Source organism: Nannospalax galili, unplaced genomic scaffold, assembly GCF_000622305.1.
Source record: "Nannospalax galili isolate Female #2095 unplaced genomic scaffold, S.galili_v1.0 scaffold107, whole genome shotgun sequence".
In the NCBI taxonomy this organism is placed as follows: domain Eukaryota; kingdom Metazoa; phylum Chordata; class Mammalia; order Rodentia; family Spalacidae; genus Nannospalax; species Nannospalax galili.
This window is the reverse complement of record NW_008358490.1, coordinates 2,712,986-2,732,708: the sequence shown is the minus strand read 5'-3', so window position 1 is coordinate 2,732,708 and position 19,723 is coordinate 2,712,986. Positions and strand designations below refer to the sequence as shown.

The 19,723-nt window shown below is 45.1% G+C and overlaps 1 protein-coding gene across 1 annotated transcript in view; it reads left to right on the top strand.

Moving 5' to 3' along the window:
- Positions 1–19,723, top strand: part of Dglucy (D-glutamate cyclase) — a 100,343-nt gene that overhangs the window by 43,429 nt on the left and 37,191 nt on the right. Inside the window, exons 3-8 of the mRNA XM_008821740.3 lie at positions 851–977; positions 7,150–7,303; positions 8,088–8,286; positions 11,263–11,413; positions 12,751–12,873; positions 15,408–15,611. Coding sequence (XP_008819962.1) covers positions 881–977; positions 7,150–7,303; positions 8,088–8,286; positions 11,263–11,413; positions 12,751–12,873; positions 15,408–15,611 — 928 coding nt within the window. The 5' untranslated portion in view covers positions 851–880. The remainder of the gene's footprint in view (positions 1–850; positions 978–7,149; positions 7,304–8,087; positions 8,287–11,262; positions 11,414–12,750; positions 12,874–15,407; positions 15,612–19,723) is intronic.

Here is a 19,723-nt window from a genome sequence, read left to right as displayed (position 1 = left end):
GAAGACCTGGGTTCAAATCCCAGCACCCACATGGCGGCTAACAACTGTCTGTAACTCCAGTTCCAGGGGATCTGACAGCCTCTTCTGTCCTGTGCGGGCATTGCACAACACGGATGCACTTACCTACATGCAGGCAATACACGAATACACATAAAATAAAAATAATAAATAAAATAAAAAATATGTATCCTATGCTTATTATTTACAGAATTTATCCATTTACCAGAAGTCTGAATAAATCACTTTGGATATAGAGAAGGACATAAGGCGGAAAACAAATTCTTACCTTCTAAGAACCTCATTCTAAATACCAGAAGTCATAGGAGACAACTAATGGGGCTGGAATTTCATTTGTGATCACAAGTGTTGTTCCTTTATTTCCTGGGTCTCTGGAAAGTATTTTGGAATGCGCTAGGTACTTAGGGTGCTCTGGAGCCTGGGGGAAGAAGTCTAAGATGTGACCCTGCCGGCCAGGTGCTGGGGAGAAAACGGAGTTCAGAGTCAAGTAGAGCATTAGGCCTCCATGACTCCAGCACAGAAAAAGTAATTCAAAGAATGTTCTGACAGCAAGGAGACCCTGTTCCAGCCTGTCGGCTGCTTTACAGAGACAGGTTCTCAGCTGGTTATGAGGAACAGAAAGACTTTCAGAGAGGGATAGAGGACATTCCAGGTAAGGGGAAGAGTACACGGAGGTCACCGAGTGTTGAGAAGTTCTCACCTAACACTGAGACCTGACCAAGGAAGAGCTTACGCCCCACAGTGCCTGCCGCAGGTAGCCCAGTGTCCGATGCCCATTCTGCATCTGCAGGGAGACTTTATCTCTAACCTGTCCTCTTCCTCCATTGTCCAGGGTCCCTATAGTCCATTCAAGGACAATATTATGCTCTCCTCATTTCTCCTGAGATCCTGTCTTCCCTCTGCCATAAGGAGTCTGCCAAAGAAAGCACGCATCAGAAACATGTCCAGCATGCCTGGGGGTAAGTGGGGCTAGGTGTTTGGTTGGTTGGTTGCTTGCTTGCTTGGTTGCTTGGCTGGGTTTTTAAGACAAGGTCTCATGTAACCCAGGCTGGCTTCAAACTCACAGGATTCCTGATCTTCCTGCCTTCACTTCATCAAGAGTACTGGGATGACAGATGTATACCACCACATCTATATATAATATTCATAAAAATAAGTAATAATAAATGTTATAAATATACTATGCATATATTTTTTAAATCTTGAAAATACTAAAATACTAGCTGTGTAGGTCCAGATCCCTGAGTCATTTAGCTTCTGTGGGACAGAAAAAAGAACAATATGCAGTTAGCTCTGGCCACTTTTTAACTTCCCAGAAAGATCTGATACCTTGGACAAGGGAAAGAGCCTCATGGAGGGGTCTAGGGCCTCCTAAGTCCTGTTTAGTCACCACTTCCATGTGGAGAACTGCCCATAGACTCAGGTGACAGAGGGAGCTGGTGTTCTTTTGTTTGTTTGTTTGGTTGGTTGGTTTTGGTTTGGGGTTTTTTTGCTGGGCACAGTGGTTCATACCTATAATCCAAGCACTTGGGAGGCTGAAGTAGGAAGATCACTGAGAGTTTGAAGCCAGCCTTGGCTACATAGTAAGTTCCAGGTCAGCCTGGACTACAGAGTGAGCCTCTATCCCAAAACACCAAACCAAACCAGATAGATAAACAAAGAAACAAGAAGTGTTGGGGGAGGGTTTCTTTCCTGAGAAAAGTGTCCCAGATCAAAAACCTTCTAAGCTCATTTCTATTCAGGTCAAATTTCCTACCCTTGAATGACCCTATTTTCTGGACAGCACCCATCTCCCCACTGTCTCCCAAGAGTGACACACCCACTCTGAAGGGTTCTGAAAGAAAAAAAAATACACATACCCCATATGTCACTGACCTATGTCCCATCAACATTTGACAATAAAAACAACTTTTAGGGACTTGAGATGCAGCTCAATGGTAGAGCACTTGCCTACCAAACCCAAGGCATCACAGAAACAAAAGAAAAAATAATGCCGGGCTGGTGGTGCTCACCTTTGATCCCAGGAGGTGGGGCAGGGGGATCTCTGTGAGTTCAAGACCAACCTGGTCTATATAGTTCCAGGCCAGCTGGGGCTACAGGGAGACCCTGTCTCAAAAAGACAAAAGAAAAAAATAGATTTTTCGGGCTGTGGTAGGAAAACCCAGGAGCACATTCAAAGTCCTAAGTACTAAGGCAGGGCAGTTCTCACTAGGCCTACTGCTGTGTCAGGCCTCTGTTGCTATTTGTGGGCTAATGGCATCTATTATTGTCTAATAAAGCCCCCTAAAGGTTAGTGGCTTAAAACAATAATATTCACAAGTCTACAACTGAGGCTGGGCTTGGTGGACTCCTGACTGTACCTTATTGTTGGACCATCCAAATGCCTTCTTCCTCACATTCCAGTGTCTCTGGGATGGCTGGATGAGAGGGCCCAACCTTTATTTCTCTCTTGGGAGTCTCTCCAACAATAGCCAAACTTCTTTCCTTGGGTAGCTCAGGACTCCAAGAGAAAGCATTCTATGAGGAAAATCCTTCCTGTTTGCATCACACTGACTAATGTCCCCAAAGCAAGTGGCCTAGCCAAGGCCAAGGTCCATGGGAAGGTACTCCACTGGGTTGTGAATGGCAGGAAGATGCATCAAGATCATAGTCTGTGGCAGCTGTTGTACACAGTCAACAAACATGAGCTTTGGCTCAGAAAGGCTAAGCCAGGGCCTTGGGCCCCAGGTGGACAGTGTAGGTACGATTCTCAGCTTTACTCCACAGTGGTATACTGTGAGAAAGCAGTGTACTTCCTAACCTGGCTTCCCAAATGAAAATGGGGACAGGCTCCTACCTAGGAGCCTTCAGGAGGGCTGCCTGGCAGGCAGAGTCCTTCCATGCCACCTGCTACTGTGGAATGATCCAGGAGGAGGACTTATATGACTCAACAGTTATAAATCTCCAGCCTAGAGGTCTTCTGAGGCTTTAAATAAGACAAGGAGTATGTAAGGTATCCTTTTTAAAAATTTTTGTTCTCTTGTTATGAAGTTTTAAAAAATTGATTTTTGGTTAAAAGACTCAGAAAAAAAATTACTCCACAAAGAGAAAATAATGTGACCTTAGAGAGCCCTTAGAGAGGGTTGCAGTAATCACAAGGAGCTGGGAAGCATCTCATCTACAAGTGAGGTCTGCCTCACTCCCCCTCCAAAAAGGACCCCAGAGGCCTCTGTTCCAGGTCATGTTGCTAATGGGGACAACTCAGAAGACTGCTCTATTCATCTCCTGCAGTGGAGATGAGCAAAGCCTAAACACCAAGCTCCTGAAGTGCTTTTAATTAAAAAGGAAACAAAGAATCTTTGTGTCCCTAATGCCTCCCTGATTTATTGCATTAGAAATCCAATTTGTCCTCACAATAGGCTTTGGAGGGAAGAGGTGGTAAAGAGGGAGGGAGGCCTTTAAGTTAATGTCTTCCCCTCCGCCTCACTACAGGTACAGGTCATTGTGGAAGAGAGGGACAGCCTCCTCCTGCTCTCTGTTCCTGGGGTGCCTTAGGCACCCTCCTTTGGGAAATCTGTTCAGGGCATTGACAGGCACTCTAGGGTTTGAGATGATGAATTCCAACCCTGCCCCAACCTTTGCTGGATCTGGGTTTTTCCCAGCAGATGGTGTGTCTGCTTCACTCTTCATCTCTGAGGAAGTGCTGGATCCATCACACAAGACCTAGAGTCTGAGACCCAGTGAATACAGTGTCATGATGAAGGGGAAGGAACTCAGGGGTCATCTGTCCGAGGTTTCAACCCTGACTGTGCTGTGTGACCTGGGAAACTCATTTCATTTCTCCAAGTCTTATTTCTCGCAATCATAAATTATAGATGATTATGGTATATAAATTACTTAGCACAGAGAGACCTGGAGCACCATCAGCATTCAGTAAACATTAACTAAGAGTGTTCTTGCAGAACAGAAATATCCACAATGTCCACTTATTAATGTCCACAGCTGGCAGTTAGGAGATTGTCCCCAAGGTTACTTCTCCGTAGAACACAACTATGTTTGTCTTTGGTATGGTCTTTGTCTTAATCTGTTTTCTGTTGTTGTAGCAGAATACTTGATACTGGGTGTGTTGGTTACTTGTCTCGTTGCTGTGACAAAACACTTGACAAAAGCAACTTAAGGAAGGAAGGGTGTATTTTGGCTCACAGTTCTAAGGGATACAGTCCATCAAGCCAGGGAAGCTATGGTAACAAGAGCAGAAGGCAGCTGGTCACAGTGAAGCCACAGTCAGAAGACACAGTACTGACTGCTGCTACTCAGCTCACTTTCTCTTTTTATTCAGACAAGGACCATAGCCCATAGAATGGTGCCACCTACATTTAGAGTGAGTCTTCTCATTTCTGGATAATCCCTCTCAGACATGAGATTTGTTTCCATGGTGATTCTAAATCTCATCATGTTGCTAATCAAGATTAACTATTACAGTGGGTAATTTATAAAAGAAAAAAGTTTATGTTAGTTCACAGTTTCTGAGGCTGGGAAGTCCAAGAGCCTGGTGGGGCCTTGTGTAGCTTTAACTCATGGTGTGAAGCAGAGGGACATGTGGGTACATGCAGAAGAGCAGGAAAGGTGGACTTGCTTTAGAACAACTGTGCGAGACCAAGAAATCACACAATGCTAGGCATGGTGGCACACACCTTTAATCCCAGCACTTGGGAGGCAGAGGTAGTTGGATCTCTGTGAGTTTGAGGCTAGCCTGGCCTATATTGGGAGTTCTAAGCCAGCTGGAGCTACAAGGAGACCCTGTCTAAAAAGACCAAAAAAAAATTTATTTTTTATTTTTTATTTTTTCGGTCTTTTTGAGACAGGGTCTCCTTGTAACTGCAGCTGGCCTGGGTTCACTATGGAGACCAGGCTGGCCTCAAACTCACAGAGATCCACCTGCCTCTGCCTCCTGAGTGCTGGGATTAAAGGCATGCGCCACCACGCCCGGCTTAAATTTTTTAAATAATTAAAAAAAGAACTCACACAAGAAGGCATCAACCCATTGATGAGGGCTTTGCAGCCATGACCCAAACCCCCCCCACTCCACTCCACCTCCCTACACTACCACATGGAGGAACCAAAATTCAACACATTAACTTCTCAGCCCTGCTCAAATATGACAGTCTTGGTTTTATAATATTGAGAAAAGTACATAAAACATCAAAGTCACTTGCAGTCTTGTTACCTAGAGACAGTTATGATTAATATTCAGATATATTCTCTTCAAGTTCTTTCATCAATTTTATGACAAAATAGAATATGTTAGATATGGTATTTTGTTACCTGGCACTGTTCCTTTAACAATGATGTCATGTAATTTATGAAGCTTAACTCACAGAGATCTCTTTGAGGTAGACATGATTAGTGTTAGTGTCCAGATGAGGAAACTGAAGTCAAGAGATGCAATATCAACTTCCTGGTGGTCATAGAGCTGAGTAGGGACAAAATCAAGATTCAAGTTCAGGGTCATCTACCTCCAAAACCAGAGGACTCCCCCGACCCCAGAATGGCCAGCTACCCTCACAGGAGGTCCCTGGTAATCAAAGCAGACCTTCCTTCTTCCACCTTGTTGAGCTGTCCATTGAGTCCACCCTTCAGAAATCAATCTGGCAGACCAAAAACAAACAAACAAACAAATAAAAAAACTACCAACAGCCATCATCCCCATAAGATTAATCAAAAATAGCAACACCAGTGAAAGGCACTGAGTCACCTCAGTCGCCAGGGCAATGCTCATGTGATAGTTCATCCTGGTTGGCAACTGATAAGATTTAGAATCATCATGGAACAGATCTCTGGGCATGTCCATGAGGGATTATCCTGATTAGGCTAACTGAGGTGAGTAGACTCACCCTAGATGTGGGTAGTATCATTCCATGTACTGGGATTCTGGGAATATTCTTTGTTCTCTACTTCCTGAGCGTGTACACAACGTGACCAGCAGCCTCCCACTTCTGCTGCCATACCCTTCCCCAAACCCCGTGATGGACTATATCCTCTGGAACTGTAAGCAAAAATAAATAAAACCTTCCTCCCTTAAGTTGCTTTCGTCACAGCAATAAGGCACGTAACCAATACAGCACATTACAACCACAGTGCAACCCCCTGACACAGCTGCCAGGACAGCTAAAATGAAAAAGTCAGGCAGCACCAAGTGTCAGAGATGCCCACCATGGGTGACCGTGCCAATTGGTAGGGCCACAATAAGAAGCTGCCAGGGTATCCAGTAAAGCTGACGATGCATTTCTTCTGCAAGCCCATGTGCATATCAAACAGGAAAGCACATGTATGGCGTGTGTCTTGTGGCGGCATCATGTGTAATAACCCCAAGCTGAAAACTCTTCAAAAGTTCCTCCTTGGTGGGCTGGGGTGAATTCTCATGGTGTGAATATACCATACATCAGGGCCCATGAATGGACTACCATTAAATCCAGCACTATGGATTAATCTCCAGATGTTAAGTGAAAGCATCAGGAATCAAAAGATACATAGAATAGGGCGTGATGGTTCATGTCTTTAGGCCCATGACTTTGAAGGCAGAAGCAGGTAGAGCTCTGTGAGCCTGGTCTACATAGCGAGTTCCAGGCCAGCTGGGGCTACAGGGAGACCCTGTCTCAAAAACACCAAAAAAACGGAAAAAAAAGGTTAGGACAGTGGCACCATGGAAGGAACCAGTGGCTAGAAGGGGCAGCAAGAATGTTTTCAAGGTGCTGATAATGTTGTCTTCCAGTCTGGGCACTAGCCTGGAGGATGTTTTTTATGTGAAAAGTGTTGAGCAGTATATGTTTTGTTTGTTTGTTTGTTTGTTTGTGAGATAGGGTCTCACTATGATGTGAAAAGTGTTGAGCAGTATATGTTTTGTTTGTTTGTTTGTTTGTTTGTTTGTGAGATAGGGTCTCACTATATAGCCCAAGCTGACCTCAAACTTGTGATCTCCTGCTTCAGTCTCCTGAGTGCTGAGATTATAGGTTTTCCATACCATATACAATGTATGTTGTTACACTTAAGCACTTTTCTGGGTGCCTGTAATGTGCCAGTCAAAAACAGAATTCAAAAGGGTCTGCAAGCAGCAACCAAGTATACCTTTGTCCTGTCTCGCACCCAACCCAGGCCTCCAACCAGCTAGTGTGGTGGTCCTACCTAGATCCCTAGCACCAGCGTTCGAAAGCTTCTGCCAGGCCAACCACGGCCCTTTGCCCTTGCTGGGCCAAAGTGAGCCAGACAAGTGGATGCTGCCTCACCTGGGAGCTGTTGTAGACATGAGGTAAAAAGTGGGGGTTGCAGTATTCAAGGCTTGGGAGTGGGAAGATGTAGTTTGGGGTCTCAATCATGAGGGACACTTTGATCCAGCCTCAGGAACCCCACAGTACCCGGCATGGAACCTTCTTACCTGATCACTCAGGAGCAAACTACCATCCCTCTTTCCCATTTCATCCCTGATCTCCTCATCCCATGACTGACCTTGTCTCTGCTTCCTGGGAGGCTTGCCTTCTTACACACCTAGTAAATGCCTATTTATGCCTCAAACTCAGTATTTCCTCTTTCATGGGTTTGTTAGCTTTCCAACATTAGGAGAAAATACCCAAGACAAACAACTTAAAGGAAGGGCTCAGCAAATGATTTAGGGGTGAGCAGAGGAGAGACTTGTACCATGAGAGGCTTTCAACCCCATAGGAGAGTTTCTCTGTAGAGAGAGGAGGCCCCACCCTGTGAGCTCCAAAGGCCCCTTAAAGCCCCCACCCTCTGTCCTGAGTCTGCCAGCTCCCTCTCCATGGAAGAAAGGCTAACATTATTTTATTCATTCTGGTCTGACTGGCCTCAAATTGAGGCTCAGGAAATCAAATGGTGCAGGACCCAGGGTTATATAATACAGAGGCTGATTCAGTAGATCCAATTTGGTCATGCTTCAAGGATATCAACAAAGCTCCCAGCTAAAGACCGAGTTCCCTACCATGGTGACAGTACCTGAGATGTCAGCATTAGATGTCCCCCCACTCCTGTCTTTTCAAAAAGTGCATCATGGTGGGGGCATTGCTCTGTGTCCCCAGGACCATCTGTCCACAGTTCCAGAAATACGAGTTTGGTACCTGCACAGGCATTCTGGCCTCACTGGAAAAGTACTCGGAACAGCTGAAGGACATGGTGGCCTTCCTCTTGGACTGCAGCTTCTCCTTAGATGGGGCCTTGGAGCAGGCAGGGCTTCCCAGAAGACAACCAGCAGGTCCCAGCTACACAGGAGCATACAAGGTAGGGACACCAGCCTGGGCAGAATGGCTTGAAAATGTGAGTGGACTTGTATTTTTCTGTTTTGGGGGTGAATATTGGTAGAGGAGGCAGAAACCCTAGGCTTAGACCCAGCTCAGTCACTTCTCGAGGAAGAGCCATCAACCTCTCAGAGCCATCCTCCCTCCCACTCACCTCTGATACAGCTGTAGCACCCAGTGTGGCCCTTTGGGGGAGTTTATTGCAGCTGTATCAACCAAAGCCATTTGGAGTGTGTGCGTGTGTGTGTGTGTGTGTGTGTGTGTGTGTGTGTGTGTGTACGCACAGGTGCCACAATGTACATATGGAAATCAGTGGACAGCTGTTGGAGGTGGTTCTCCCCTTCAACTATGTAGGTTTGAGGGATACAACTCATGTCATCGGGCTTGGCAGCAAGTGCCTTTATGCATCCACTGGCCTCACCTTGTTGGTTTTTTAAAAAATTATATTTTATTTTTATTATTTTTATTTTATGTGCATGAGTGTATTGTCTGCATGTAAGTACACTCATGTCATACCCTCGGAGGTCAGAAGAGGGCGTCAGATCCCCTGGAACTGGAGTTAGGACAGTTGTTAGCTGCCACGTGGGTACTGGGAACTGAACCTGGGTCCTCTGCAAGAACATCTGGTCCTCTTAACTGCTGAACCATCTCTCCAGCCGCTCACCTTGGTTTTTGAGACACAGCCTCTCACTAGGACCTGGGATATGCTGATTAAGGCTAGGCTGACTGGCCAGCAAGCCCTAGGGATTTTCCTGTCTCCATCTCCCCAGTGCTAGAATCATAAGTACAGGATGCCAACATGCCAAGTTTTTATGTGGGTGCTAGGGAACTGCAAAGGCAGCAGGTTAGCCTCTCCTAGGGCACACCCGCTGGTAGGTACGGTCCCTGACTGAGCCCCTGAGCTTTTCTTCCTGATGTAACCAGTCAAGCATTACTGCCTCCTTCCTGAACACTGTTGGGACAAGTCAGAGAGCTCACTCTGTCAGAGCAATTGTTGACAAGCAAGAAAAGCTGGCCTCTGGGCTTTGCTGTTTATAGAGGTCTCAGACTGGAGATATCATCCAGAGCCTCCTTTAGCTCCTGCCAGAGGCCTGGACTGCCTCTGATCAGAAAAGAGGTTGCCTCCAGTTGTACTGTTTTTTACATTGTAATATATGTTGGAGAGATTGGTGTGAAGCTATAGGGAAGGGTGGGGACAGAGCCTCACTGCTGGGTGGGATGTGGGACCCACCCTCATGTGTAGCATGTAAGAGCTGGGAGGGCTTTGGGGCTTATCAGCACAGCCCCTCATTTGAGATGAGGGAACCAAACCTGGAGGGCAAAAGACATGGATTTGCCCAAGTCCTGGAACCAGCTGGAACCACACTTCTGACTGGTGTGATGACTGAAGAAAGCCTTGCCCAAAGGTGCAGGTGTCCATAATAGATGATCACAAAAGCCACTGTCACTTGTCTACTTATCTGCCCTCCACCCCTAGTTACCACACAGCTTTCTGTCCCATAGCAACCCCAACCCCTCCCCTGCCTTTAGGTACTGGGAGAGGTGACTGCACAGTCTTCTCAGATGTGACTGATAACCTGGACAGATGGCCCATCCTAGGAAGAAGCACCTCAGCCTCAGGAGCACTCCCTGGCTTTGCAAGTGGTCCACGTGTGCCCTCTCCCTGTCCCAGGTGCTGTCTGGCAGAAACCAGGCTGGCAGTACACTGAAGCCTCATCCTGCCACTGCCAAGATGGTAACAGTAAGCCAGATAAGTGGTGGCCAAGGTTGTCCCAGTGGATCATAACCCTGGCTATGTCCTAAATCTTTCATAGGCCCCACTTTTGGAGTAGAATCAAACCACCAGTGAAAGTCACCCAGGTCGCCTTGGGCAGGCCACAGAGGTAAGAGTCAGCCAGGCTCAGGGCATCTGGGGACAGGCCTGTCCCCTGTGTGGTGTCTAGAAGTAGAGCAAACAACAGCTCCTTCTGCTGAGATGGTCTGCTACCTTCTGCCTCTGACTCTGCCAGGTCTTTGCCTATGTTCCACAGGCCCCCTTGAGGTCCATGAAGAAAATTCAGAGGGCCCCTGAAAAATGGTTGGGGAAAGTAGATTTTTTTTTATTTTTATCAACTTCAACTGAAATTCAACATTTCCTTCTGTTATGAATGTTGGTGACAAAAGGATGTTGGATCAGCAGACTCTGTAGCTTTTGACTGCCAAAGCATTTCACAGATCTCTTCATATCACAGTACAGTTCTCAGATCTCAAAAATACCCTATAAGCTGATCACTACTCCAAAAATACGATGGCAACAGAGCTGCCATTCTGTTCTTTTAGCTGTTAACAGGAATGCCTATAGCTGTATCCCAAGTTCTAGAAACTGGTAACTGCCTTTGAACATTTGAATAGAATTGGTTTCCTTTGAAGTATTAAGAAATTTTTTTTCTCTTCATGTGTGTGCGTGTGTGTGTGTGTGTGTGTGTGTGACTGTATAACCCAGGCTAGCCTTAAAACTCCCTGTATAGTTAAGTCTGCTTCAAACTCTCCATCATCTTCCTGCCTCAGCCTCTTAATTGTCAGAACTACAGACATGGGCCTCCATATGACTTTTGTCTTATGTGGTTAAAACATTATGCTGAGCCGGGTGTAAAAAAAAAAAAAAAAAAAAAAAAAAATGCTGAAAAAAAATTAAAACCAAAAAAATCATTATGTTGACCATATTGATATCTTCTTAGATGCATCAGATGACCAAAGGTACATTGGCAAAAAATAAAAATAACAAAAGTTAGGAGCCCATTTTAAATACTCATCACCAGTCAATTGCTCACTGGTATGGTACCTAAAAATGAAAGGGGTATTTCCACTTGGACCTCCTGCTTCAGTCAGCTGCCTTGAACCGTGGGTGCTCGGGCTTCAATCTGTGTTAATTCCCTTGTTTTGTTTTGTTTCAAACATTCTTCATTTGATTTTTGGTCAGACAACAGTGCCTTGTGCCACCATTGCTGGCTTCTGCTGCCCTCTGGTGGTCACAATGCGACCCATTCCCAAGGACAAGCTGGAAAGGCTGTTGGAGGCCACTTGCTCCTCAGGAGGCAAACAAGGACAACCCATTCACATCGGTGACCCAGGTCAGTGTCCACCCTCATTGGTGATTCCAACTAGGGTCTGAAAAGTAGCGAGCAGCTTGTGCTGTTCTCTGGGGGATTTCAGGGGGGAAGGCCTTGAATGAGTTCTAGAGGTTCAGAACCAGTCATGTACCCTCAGGTTTCAGATACTGACCTTACCAGGTCAGCCAGCCTCATCTGTTGGGGATCTGTGATATACATAAAGCTCATATGAATGTCAAGTGATCCCTGAACATGAGGAGCAGAGGGAGGCGGTGGACTCTATGTCCTGAGATTGAACTCAAAGTGATATCGGTTGCTAGTCAGTGATAAATATGTGCAGGAGAAAGTTGTTCCAAACTTTCATTTGGGGTTAGCAAGATGGCTCAAAGATGATAGCCTGAGTTCAATTCCTGGAGTCCCACAGTGGAAAGAGAGAACTGGCGCCTCTGACCACCACATATACACCATGGCATGTGTGTGCATGCACTCATGTACACACATCACACACAATAATAATAATAATAATAATAATAATAATATACAAATTTCTCTTTCATTTGGATTGAAATTCATTTATGCCCAGAGTATTAACTCAGCCTAAGAGTGAGTCAACAGATCCAAAGGTGAAGGTCAAAAACCCGGGTGTTCCTCAGGTCTCTTGGAGCTCCCAGTGGTTGGGTTTGGCCCTTGTTGAGAGGCAGGGTCCATGTACTTGAACTTGCTCAGCTGAGTAGCCAACAGAATCACACAAAACCTGGCATTCTATGAAAACATCATCAGTACTTGCTGCCTCTACACCTAAACCACCCACCAGGAAGGTGTCTGCTGATTAGTGGGGACAAATTGAATCCAACACATCATCCATCTTCATTGTCCTCATGAGCACTCTCATTAGCACTACAGTGGCTGCCTGCCCTGGCTAGAGTGTTGTTGGTAGTAGGCAATGGCAGTTAGGGCTGTATAACATGACTGGGTCCGTATCAAGATGAACATAATGCTGGCTTTTCTAGCAGTCTGTGTGCTGCAAGGCCAGTTTTGAGCTAAGTGCTTCTTCAAGAGACCAAACACATCATGGAGTTTGAGATAACAGGCCTGACTGTGCCAGTCAACATGGACCATAAGTTACTGAGCATCCTGATTTGTTAAAGCTTTAATTTCTAGCCATCTTTGTCTCCTCGTCCTCGTCCTCATCCTCGTCCTCCTCCTCCTCCTCCTCCTCCTCCTCCTCTTCCTCCTTCTCTTCCATCTAGATAATCCTATAACTAGAATTCCTTTGGAAGAAAGAACCATAACTACTCAGTGTGTCCATGTGGATGTCACCTACCAAAGAGAATCATGTTTTCTTTTCCCATCTGCAGAACTGTTGGGAATCAAGGCACTTTCCAAACCTGACTATGGGGACTATTTGGAGTGTCAGCCAGAGGACATCCCAGTGTTCTGGCCTTCTCCACTGACCAGTCTTGAAGCTGTCATCAGCTACAGTGAGTTGTGGCTTGAGGGAACAACTACTTTGACCTAGGATATAACTCATGGGTTCTTGAAAGCACAGGCCTGCAAAATTACAGCTTAAAAATAAAGCAAAAGGCATAGACCTAGAGCTGGGAATGTCACTTGGTGGTAGAGTGCTTTTTTGGCATGCCCAAGGCCCTGGGTTTAATTCCCCAGCACTGGAAAACGAACACACAAAAACATAAGCTGATTGGCCACAAGGAGTGTCTCTCCAGCTTCCTCTTTTTATCCCTGGGCTGAGGTCTCCCAGTAAAGCATCTGATCTTTTAGCCCAAGAACCTTTTGATTAAATACTTTTCCATCTGCTGAAGCTTCACCACCCATTTTAATGGAAAAGCCAGCCTTTAACTTGACTTTTTGATGCATTCTGGAAATTGGTAGGGCTTTGAAAGAAAAGAATGAAGCCAAGAAACAGAGCTGAACGAAACATTTCACACTGTAGTCGCCAATATTTGCTGAGGAGCAGTTCTAAGACTCCTCAGACATCAAAATCTAGCCTCTCGTAGGAAAGGGTAGTATTTGTGCATAACTTACATCCTCCTGTATCTTTAACTCATTTCAAGATTGCTTGTGATGTCAAATGCAATGTAAATGCTTTGTGAGTGGCTGTTATTTATATTACTGTATTTTTAAGGACTAATGACAAGGAAAAAGTCTGTTCATGTTCAGTACAAATGCAAATATTTTTCTTTCGAATAGTTTCAACAAATGGATGGATATGAGGGACTTATTGAAGCATTATCATCAGCCTTCCCCACACCTCAAAGGACTAGAGTAGTTTACAATGAAGAAACACAAGAGGGCGCCTCACTGGTTGCCAAGACCATGCGAATGTAATAGAAATATTAAGAATAATAACTATTGCAGTCCATTGACACAAATATTGGAAAATTCTAACCAACCAGGCACCCTTATGCTTTAAAGAATAGGGTCTAGTGCTGCTTTATTCTGACAGCACCCATGAGCTATCAGAATGTCTTGAATTCGAGAGAGAGAGAGAAAGATTATCAATATGTTAATGGGACATAGATGACAGATCCATGGGATTCTACTGTTGGTTAACATCCATGTACTGAATACTGTGTGCCAGGCATGAGCCCAGATCTTGGGAATGCAGTGATATGGGAGAATCAGGGAGCCTGTGGTCATTGTGGAATCAGGGCAGATAGATACACATCCATAGACATACAGGGCAGATAAATACACATCCATAGACATACAGTAAATATCAGCCATCTCACCAGGCCCGCTGCTTTCTAACCATCCACTGTGGGAGAGACCCTGAAAAACAGATCTCACTGATCTTTTAGCCCAAGAACCTTTTGATTAAACCTTTTCCATCCACTGAAGCTGTTAGGAACATCCCAGTATACTCCAGGCTTTTAATTCCAAAGCTGATGGCACATTGGATTGTAGATGAGAACAAATGACATCATCAGTCAGGGACAATCCTGAATCATTCTCATACCTCAACACGTAAGTTTTATTAGCAATAAATAAATTTATAGCTGATGGGAGCAGAGTCTTGTATCATGTTCTTAGCCAACTGCTCTATGTGTACTTGGCTTTCGAGAAACCACTTTTAGGTGATGTCTGACACACAGAAAAGGGATCATTGCATTCCTCAGAATCAGTCCTCTTTATTCATAGTATGTAAAAGCTATGTATCTACCAGTGTTGCCTGGCTCTGGCTTCCTATTAAATCTAAGAACTGTTACAATTTCTGTGCAATCCAAGATACTATCATTTACTCAACTCGCAATGACATTATTGAACACCTATTACGTGCAAGGCATTATGTAGGACTCTGAGATGAAGAAGTAATGATTCCTCATCCTGAGGAGCACATAGCCAAATGGAGGTAGCACACTCAAAGATAACAATGACACCAAAGAAAGCAGAGGAGAAATTCAATATAACAAGTAGTAAGCACCTAGAGATCAGGCACAAGGGCAAAAGAAACGTTACAGTGATGCAAACCATTAGCGAGGGCTTGCTCTGTACCAGGCACTTTGCTAAGTACTTGAACCTGCACTTTCCAGTTTAGTGCTGACAACAACCAGACAAGACATGGCCTTTATTTTACAACTGAGCAGATAGGCATAGAGAGGGCAAAGTCACACATGAAATTCAAGTGTATCTTCCATACTGAAGCCACTCTGAGGACGATGCTAGAGCACCTCATAGAGCTGTGACCTAGCAGGGAGGAGGTTTGTAAGTGCTGTGAGAAACTCCATTCACAGAGGGTACCCAGTCTAACACTAGAAGGTAAAATGAGGTGGATTCATGTACTGAAAAGCTCAGGTAATACTTTCTGACAAGTTTTTAAATGGAACTTGAGCTACCATAAGCCAGCTTATTCTGACCTGGTACCAGCACATGGTATAGGGAATGCTCTTAGCAGAATGGATGCCCAGGTGCCATTTTGCCTGTCCACTGTGGACAGGATGAGAATGGACTGGACTTGGTGAAGTGGTGGCTCAGCCCCTTCCTCTCTGTGTTGCAGAGGCTCCACTGGTTTTCACCAGCGCTCCAGGCTGTACAGTTATGATTGACCTGAAGGACACAATATCTCCATCCAGCTGTCTCACCTCTGAGATGGTTCCAGAGGTCCATGCCATTTCCAAAGACCCTTTGCATTACAGCATAGTGTCAGCCTCTGCTGTTCAGAAGATCAGAGAGCTAGAGTCGATGATTGCCATAGACCCAGGTAAGAAACAAAGCATTCCAGGCTGGGGAGATGGTTCAATGAATAAAGCACCTGCCACTCAAACATAAAGACCTGACTTCAGATTCCCAGCACCCATGTAAAAACCCAAGTATGGCAGTGCACATCAGTAACCCCGGGGTTGGGTGGGTGGTGATGTGAAGACAGATGGATCCCCTTATTAATCAATGAGCCTAGCCAAATCAATGAGCTTCAGGTTCAGTGAGACTCGGCTCAAAAACTAAGGTGGATGAGCGATCAAGGGACAAACCCAACATTGACCTCTGACCTCCACACACGTACATCACACACACACACACACACACACGAAACAAAGAAAGAGAAGGAAAGAAAGGAAGAAAGGGGGAGACAGAGAAAGAAGTAAAGCATTCACAGAAAATAACTGAAGACATCCATCATCAGTGTGATATCTGGCGAGAAAGGCAAGATGCAAACTATCCAAAACTATCCACAATATGGTTCTCTAAAATGCTTATACTGGAAGCTGGCAAGATGGGTCAGCAGGTTAAGGCACTTGCCACCAAAACTGGCTACCTGAGTTCGATCCCTGGGACCCACATGGTAAAAGAAGAAAACGTATCCCCTCAGGTTGTCTTCTAAACACCACGCATGCACATGCACATGTGCGTGCGCACACACACACTACTAAATAAATAAATGTAATAAGCATTTTAAAATGCTTCTACCATGTATGACTCCCAGAACAACGGAAACAATGTACTACAGCACTGACACTGATGACCTCTAGGTAAGGAGGGACAGTATGGGTGATTTTTATTTTCCTCATGTTTTCTAAATTCTAATACTAAGCATGTGAGAGAGCTGGAGGGGTGAGTGTATTAGCTGGGAGCATTGCCATCCAGAATCAAATGGATCAGGCAAGTAAGAAAAAAACAGAAGGGTGGTTCCTAAATAGGCGACTGCCACCATTTTTCAAAAGTTATTAATATAGCAAGGTGTGGTGCTCATGCCTGGAATGCCAACACTTGGGAGATGGGGCAGGGGGATCCGGAGTTCAAGGTCATCTTCAACTACATAGTATTTTCTTTTTTAAATACTGAGCATCAGGATGGGAAGGGACACGAGATTGCTTCTCCTTTGGGGATCCCAGTGGGCAGGACCAGGCAGCTACAGGCTCACAACATTGAACACCCTGTCTGTATACTATACATTACATCTCAGGGAAAAGATAGCCCTTCTGAAATTAGCAAGCCACCACCTTTCCAAGCTTGAGACAGGGTTGGTGGGACCTTCTAGGGAGCCTGCTGATTGTAGTTAGTAAGAGGTTTGAACAGACCTGGTTGCAAGTTTTTCTCTTCCTGATTGGTCTGCATTTGGGAAATAACGTTCTAATCCAGGCAGCCAGCAGAGGGTGCTGTGTCTCCCACTATTATGCATGATATGTGCAGCTTGTCAACCCACCCTCATAATCACAGGGTAGATGCTGCCTCAGTTTCCTCATCAGTGTAACAAGACTACTGTCAATTATACCTCCCTGCTAGGATTGTGATTGTAGTAAGAATAATAGCTATGACTTATGGAGTTTCTTATTTCATCTTATTAAATTCCCCTAATATCTATCTCTATGAGACAACGCTTATGAATTGCATTTAACAAAGGAAACTGAAGCCTTTAAGGTTAAGAAACACCGAATCCACACACCCAGTAGGTGGTCAGGGTAGATCTTGAACCTGCATCTGCTGATTCCATTAACCATGGTTTATGCATACTGTATAACTTAGAATCTACATGTAGATTGTCATATTGTTGCCTGGGCAGTTACACAGTTCTCTGGTTAGTTCATACCTGATTCCTTCTGCACCTTCCTGGGGATTGTGATCCTAAAACTGGAAGCTAGCCACACTTTGAATATTTAGGACTACTAGGACTTACATACTCCCCCACTCCTTGCCCACCCCCTTCCAGCAATGCCCCAAAGACTTGCTGACTCCTATTTCACACCAGTGCCAGGATCAGTAAGGATGGACCCAGGGGAGCACAGAGGGGTGCGCCAGCCTGAGAAGGTGACTCTCTGGGCCAGACTCCCAGGAACCAAACATAGTAGATTCTGAGGAGTTTCTAAAGAGAACAGTGCCTGGCAGGGCTGTGGAGCAGACCTCCTAGGATCTAGCCAGCTCTGTGACAGAGACTCCTAAGAAGCAGATCAGACTGCTGCTTTTGTCCCCTAGGGCTGAGAGCAAAGACAAGCTTCTGCAGTTAACTAAACTTCCTGATAAACCACCCAGCAGAGCTTTTTGTTTGGTTGTTCATTCATTCATTCAGTCAGCCATTCATTCCTTTTGTGAAGATGATGGCTTAATTTACATATAAACACATGGTAAATTGGTGATATATGCCTATCACAGATGTACCTTTGAGGACTTACTCATGGCAGATAGATACAGAGTCTCTTACATGGTATGTCACATTCTTGCCTGGGCAGTTAAAAAGAGTACTCTATAGCCAAAGAGATAGCTCAGTGAGTAAAAGCACTCATCACCAAGCCTAACAACCTGAGTTCAATCCCCCAGAAAAGAATGCTCCAGCACTCTCTAGGGTAGATACTTTAACATTTTTCTACAATAATTTCTCCCTCACAAACATTCTTACCCAAGCTGATGGCTCCCCTATTTAAGACAGCATCTTGAGGAGAGATGAATTATTAGCGCTGCAATTAGCTTTGAGTTTAAAAGGAGCTGAGAGTAGATTTACTGTTACCCCAGTTCCCCCATTGTTTAATACAGATGAGCAGCGAAGTAAAGTGCAGCACCAGCCATCAGCGCTCCTGCAGACTAAGTTGAGACTTGAAGCCTGAGCTCCAGAGGAGGCAGATTTATGACTGCCTGGGTGTGTCGATTTCATCCACTAAAGACCATCTTTAATCTGCAAGAACAATAGGCAATTTCAATTTCCACTCAAATAAGCAGCTGTAAGATTAACGACAGTGTACAATGTGCTGGGCATTACTCACTGAGCTTATTAATAGATGTACTCAGTCATTTTTAAGAGGACATTGACTTGCATTTGATGTATCTGAAGAATATGGGGGATAGAAGATTTATAATAATGGGTTTTGTGCTGGTAATAAAGTCATCATAAATATACACCCAGCTTTCCGTTGACCACTCTCCCCCCTCATTCTCTCTTTAGTGCTCACTGCACTCTGTGAACCAGATCACGTCCAATTTTGTTCTGTAAAATGTTATTCTCCTAGCTTATCATCAGTGCTTCATGTTCATTGCAAAGACATCATAAAATACATGAATGTAGCCATGCATGGGACACACACATTGGGGAGGCTGAGGCAGGAGAATCATTCATTCAAGGCCTGAGTTTGACTCTGCCTCCAAGGTAAATTAAGTAAATTAATTAATATAGTTAAATTTTAGAAAGAAAATGTATGAAAGTAAAGAGGCAATAAAAGTTTGCAGCATCCAGGGGACAAGGGAGATGGCTCAGTGAGTTAAGTGCTTGCTATGCCAGCATGAAAACCTGAGTCAGATCTCCAGCATTCACATAAAAACCTAGGCACAGCAGTATATTCCTATAATCCCAGCACTGGGGAGGCAGAGACAGGTGGCTCCTTGAGGCTTGCTGGCCAGCTAGCCTAGCCAAATGTGTGAGCTCCAAGTTCATGAGACCCTCAAAAAAATAAGGTGGACAACCAGAGAGATGGCTGAGCAGTTAAGAACATGGGCTGCTTTTGCAGAGGACCTGGTTTTGGTTCCCAGCACCCACATGGCAACTCACAACTGTCTGTAAGTCCAATTCTAGGGGATTCAAAGCCTTCTGATCTCTGCAGACATTGTATATGATAGGTAGAGATCTGGCAGGAGCGAGCGGGCGCAGATGGAGAGCACGAGCGGATGGATGAGGCACCGAGGCACAGATGGAATTCTCAGCGGGATACAGATTTATTTCGCACGGGGCACCTTTCCCTTGGGGAAGGGAAAGATGTCGGCGGAGGGAAAGATGTCAGGGAAGGGAAGGGGAAGGGAAGGGAAGGGAAGGGAAGGGAAGGATGGGAAGGGAAGGGAAGGGAAGGATGGCAGGGAAGGGAAAGATGTATGTCTAGGAAAGATGTCAGCTCACAG